This window comes from Palaemon carinicauda, chromosome 7 (genome assembly GCF_036898095.1).
Source record: "Palaemon carinicauda isolate YSFRI2023 chromosome 7, ASM3689809v2, whole genome shotgun sequence".
Classification (NCBI taxonomy): domain Eukaryota; kingdom Metazoa; phylum Arthropoda; class Malacostraca; order Decapoda; family Palaemonidae; genus Palaemon; species Palaemon carinicauda.
The window spans coordinates 161,349,799-161,354,325 of record NC_090731.1 but is presented as its reverse complement, the minus strand read 5'-3'; the positions used below and the strand labels follow the sequence as shown (position 1 = coordinate 161,354,325).

The 4,527-nt window shown below is 32.1% G+C and overlaps 1 protein-coding gene across 1 annotated transcript in view; it reads left to right on the top strand.

The window, feature by feature from the left end:
* Positions 1-4,240: 4,240 nt before the first annotated feature.
* The window catches only part of LOC137643704 (uncharacterized), a 15,711-nt gene continuing 15,424 nt past the window's right edge, over positions 4,241-4,527 (top strand). Inside the window, exon 1 of the mRNA XM_068376404.1 lies at positions 4,241-4,442. Coding sequence (XP_068232505.1) covers positions 4,340-4,442 — 103 coding nt within the window. The 5' untranslated portion in view covers positions 4,241-4,339. The remainder of the gene's footprint in view (positions 4,443-4,527) is intronic.

Here is a 4,527-nt window from a genome sequence, read left to right as displayed (position 1 = left end):
ACGACACGCATGATGTATGGTGGACCCCTACCACAAGGTGAATATGGTGATAAAGGACTGTTTGAGTTTAAATAGCTCATCCATTTATTGAAATAAGTGTTGATCACCGTTTTATAAAGGGATTTCCCAAGCCAGGTACTTGTGCTTGCCGTAAGGAAAATAAAGCATGACGGTATTTTTTTTTTTTTTTTTTTTTTAATAACGGTTTTAGCTGGAGTCATCTATTATTCTTAGTGTCACCTACTTGCCGTATATTTCCTTCCAAGGTATGCTTTTTGTCTTCACGGTGACTGCTTGCTTTCTCATCTTGTTTCGCGGTCAAAGATAATTGGTATCAATCTGAAAAAACACAAAATTGACATTTATCGGTGAAAAAAAAATTGCTGTTTTAAATTGTTCACTTAATCATTAAAAGACAATATGAATGATCTCTACAACATAATAATAATAATAATAATAATAATAATAATAATAATAATAATAATAATAATAATAATAATAATAATGATAATAATGATACTAATAATAACAATATTAATATTAATAATAATAATAATAATAATAATAATAATAATAATGGTATACATCAAAGAACACAAAAGTTAATAAAACTCAACAATTGACAGAGATAGTTAGGAAGTTATAAGGGATAGACAAGGCATTAGAGTATTGATAAATTGGTTGCTACTTTGGACTTCACATAATGAAACTTTACCACAAGCTGGATTTGGCTGGTTCCTCTAGTTTCTCCTTTCCTGGTAGCCTATTTATCTCTCTCTCTCTCTCTCTCTCTCTCTCTCTCTCTCTCTCTCTCTCTCTCTCTCTCTCTCTCTCTCTCTCTCTCTCTCTCTCGTTATCTTGACGAGCAAATGACAATTTGAAACTTTCTTTGAACCGCAATGGAAGAATAAATTTCTGGCGAATTTCTATTTTTGGGTGACAGAAGGGAGACTGATTTAAAGATGTTCCAGTTCTGCAGAAGAGGACGTATGTGCATGTGTAGGCGTTTCTGTATGCGTATGTGTATTCCTACAGTTCATGGTTGCTACAGTTTACAGTTACTATAGCTCACAGTTACTACAGTTCACAATTACTATAATTCACAGTTATTATAGTTCACAGTCACTACAGTTCACATTTACTGCTATTCACAGTTACTACAGTTCACAGATACTACAGTTCACAGTTACTACAGTTCAAATTTACTGCAATTCACAGTTACTATAGTTCACAGATACTACAGTTCACAGTGACTACAATTCACAGTTGCTACAGTTCACAGTTACTACAGTTCACAGTCATTAGAGTTCACATTTACGGCAATTCACAGTTACTGCAATTCACAGTTACTACAGTTCACAGATACTACAGTTCACAGTTACTACAGTTCACATTTACTGCAGTTCACAGTTTCTACAGTTCACAGTTACTACAGTAACTAACATGAATATATTCTCACAGATGCAAACGAACAATCTCAAAAAATAAGAGATTGATTTTGCGTGGTTACAAGTTTTGTCTGGAAGATCAAAAACTGGAACCTATATCGTTAGGAGTTAGTCTGGAAAACCGAGCTCTGGAACCCAAGGTGCTGGAACTTATATCGATTATTTGTCACGACACCTGAGAAAAATGAATCTCTGTTATGCGCCTTTCACAAGGCCAAAGAATATCAAACCAATCGAAAAATCAATTATCCTGTGTTTATCAATGTTTTTTTTTTTTTAATTTAGATTTTCCACAAGGCATCAATGTTCTTTTTTTAATTTAGATTTTCCTCAAGGCATCAATGACTTTTTTTTTTAAGAATTCTGTCCATCAGAGAATAAATATCTGAGTAGATATATCAAATGTTTTATATTTTTTAGACAATCTGGCTCAAAATAAAATATAATCAATGCAACAATTAGGGAAGAAAATAGAATAATTAGATTACCTTAAACCAATAAAATAATCAATTATTCTCGGCCAATCAGTGTTTTTTTTTTTTTTTTTTTTTTTTCTTTTTTTTTTTTTTTTTTTTTTTTTTTTTTTTTAGATTTTCTTCAAGGTATCAAAAATGTTTTAAGAATTCTCTACATCAGAGAATAGGTAATTTAGTAAATAGATTTATCAAATGTATTATATTGTATTTAGTAGACTATCTGGTCCAAAATAAAATACAGTAGCTCTGTCACAGACATTTCCTCATTTTCCTTATCACCATTAGAAAAATGAATGCAACAATTACTCCAGAAAAAAAAAATCTATGCAGTTTTCTTGTTTCTTGTTAATGTGGAAGATCCAAACGTTATTCATTTACATATTGTGGTTATAGCTGTCAAGCTTCAGGAGTATTTGTGTCATTTTCTGTGCTATATATCACGGAAAGAATTGACAACAGCTCTACACTAAAACTTGAAGATATCTTTGTTTTTATTTTCTTGCGTGTGATTTTCTTGTTATTCATATTTCGACCGATATAGAAAACTGGGTCATAGTATGCCAATTAAACAATATCCAACAGATTTAGTAGATTTGAGAACAAAGCCCTCAGAAGGATAATGGGAGTTGAATGGCAGGACAGGATTAGAAATGAAACTATAAGAGAGATCCCTTAAGTGCCATATGTGGATGAGATCATGGTGAGGGGTAGATGGAGATGATTTGAGCATACACCAAACGTTAAACTGGGCTCCACAATGCACTAGAAGAGATGCAAGACCCAGGCCTACATGGCTGAGGACTATGAAGCGTGAAGTAGGAGATGATGAATGGAGAAGTATTGAATTAAAAGCTCAAGATAGAGACGACTGGTGAAATCTAACCGAGGCCCTTTGTGACAATAGGCGTAGGAGGAGATGATGATGGTGATAGAAAAATAAGATATTATATATTGGTTCTTTTTTCAAGGAGATAAGGAAGTGACAAGCGCAAACCTTAATCTAAATCTATATCTAAACTGGGGTCCACATTTCACTATATCCAAGAGAGTGGGGACCGTATGATAATACACATATGCAAGAAATATTAATTGCCATATATATATATATATATATATATATATATATATATATATATGTATATATATATATATATATATATATATATATATATATATATATATATATATATATATATATATACACTGATTTTTTGCAGTTCTCCCTTGCTTCATTTGTCTTACTATGAAAGTTTGCATAAAAGTGATATCTTCATGATTTCCTAATAATAAGAATGGTGATTACTGGTATCAATAAATGATTTCAGTAATCTATACGTTTCGGGGCAGTAGGTTGTCCATATTATTATTATTATTATTATTATTATTATTATTATTATTATTATTATTGGTTACTATAAGCCCAAGGGCTCCAACAGGCCAAAATAGCCCAGAGAAGAAAAGAAACGGGGATGAAATAAACTACAAGAGAAGTAATGAACAATTGAAATGAACATTTTTAAGAACAGTAAATCCACCAGACTACGAAACACCATTAAAATCCGAAACCTAATGAGCTAATTCCTAATATAATCTTTCTTGCAAAGCACCCGGAGGCAGACCTCCCTTCGTTCTCCAAGACCGTTATGTGTACCATCATCATTCGAAGCTGGTGTGCGATTACGAGCTGAAGCGAAGCTGGAGTCCCGTGGGTGATGCGCTGTCTCCGATGCTAACAATAGCCAGGATTTTAGCGTAGAATTTTTGTTTGCACAGTTGTGCAGTTTTCGCTTGACGCGAAGCATCGGGTCTCCAGACTCCCTTCCAGTTTCGCGAGTTGGAACTTTATATTGATTATAATAACTTACTTTCGTATCCTCGCTGGAAGCAAATATTTTGACAGACTCTTGGAAAGCAAAAGTTTAAGTATTTTTTTAGTGATGTTTTCGATTTTGCTTGTAAACTCAATTAGATATTTTTTATTGAGAGAGCAAAATTGAAGTTTTGGAAAGGATATTATGGATCTTTACTCAGTGGAATAAAATGTTCAAGAAAATATAATTACGATATAATCTTCATGTTAAAATTTTTTAATCTAACAACTTTATAATTGGTACCACTATTCAATAGTTTGCTTTAATACTTACGATGTTTAACGTCCTAACGTATAACGATTGAATTGAAAAAAAAAATATATATATTTCTATATACATTTTATGTAGGGAAATTTTACAAAAAACATAGATTTAAAAAAAAAGGTAAAGCAATTTCAATGAAAATATTTTCCCTCAACACTTACGATGTTTAACGTTATAACGTATAACGGTTGAGTTACAAAATATACATACATTTTTAGAGGGAAAAATTTACAAAAACATTAGTTTCGAAAAAAGGAAAAGCAATCTCAATGAAGATAAGATGAAGCTGACGGGAGTTTTTCCGTTAATGCTGACTGTTGTCTCCCTCTGGACTATATCCTCCGCTGAGCAATTTACATCTTTATCCCGGGCTGACAGATTCCGTAAGTATCCTTTAATTTTCATTATTCTTTAGTTTTTATCAAGGAATAAATTATTCTTGAGTTTTCATCAAGGAATAAATTATTC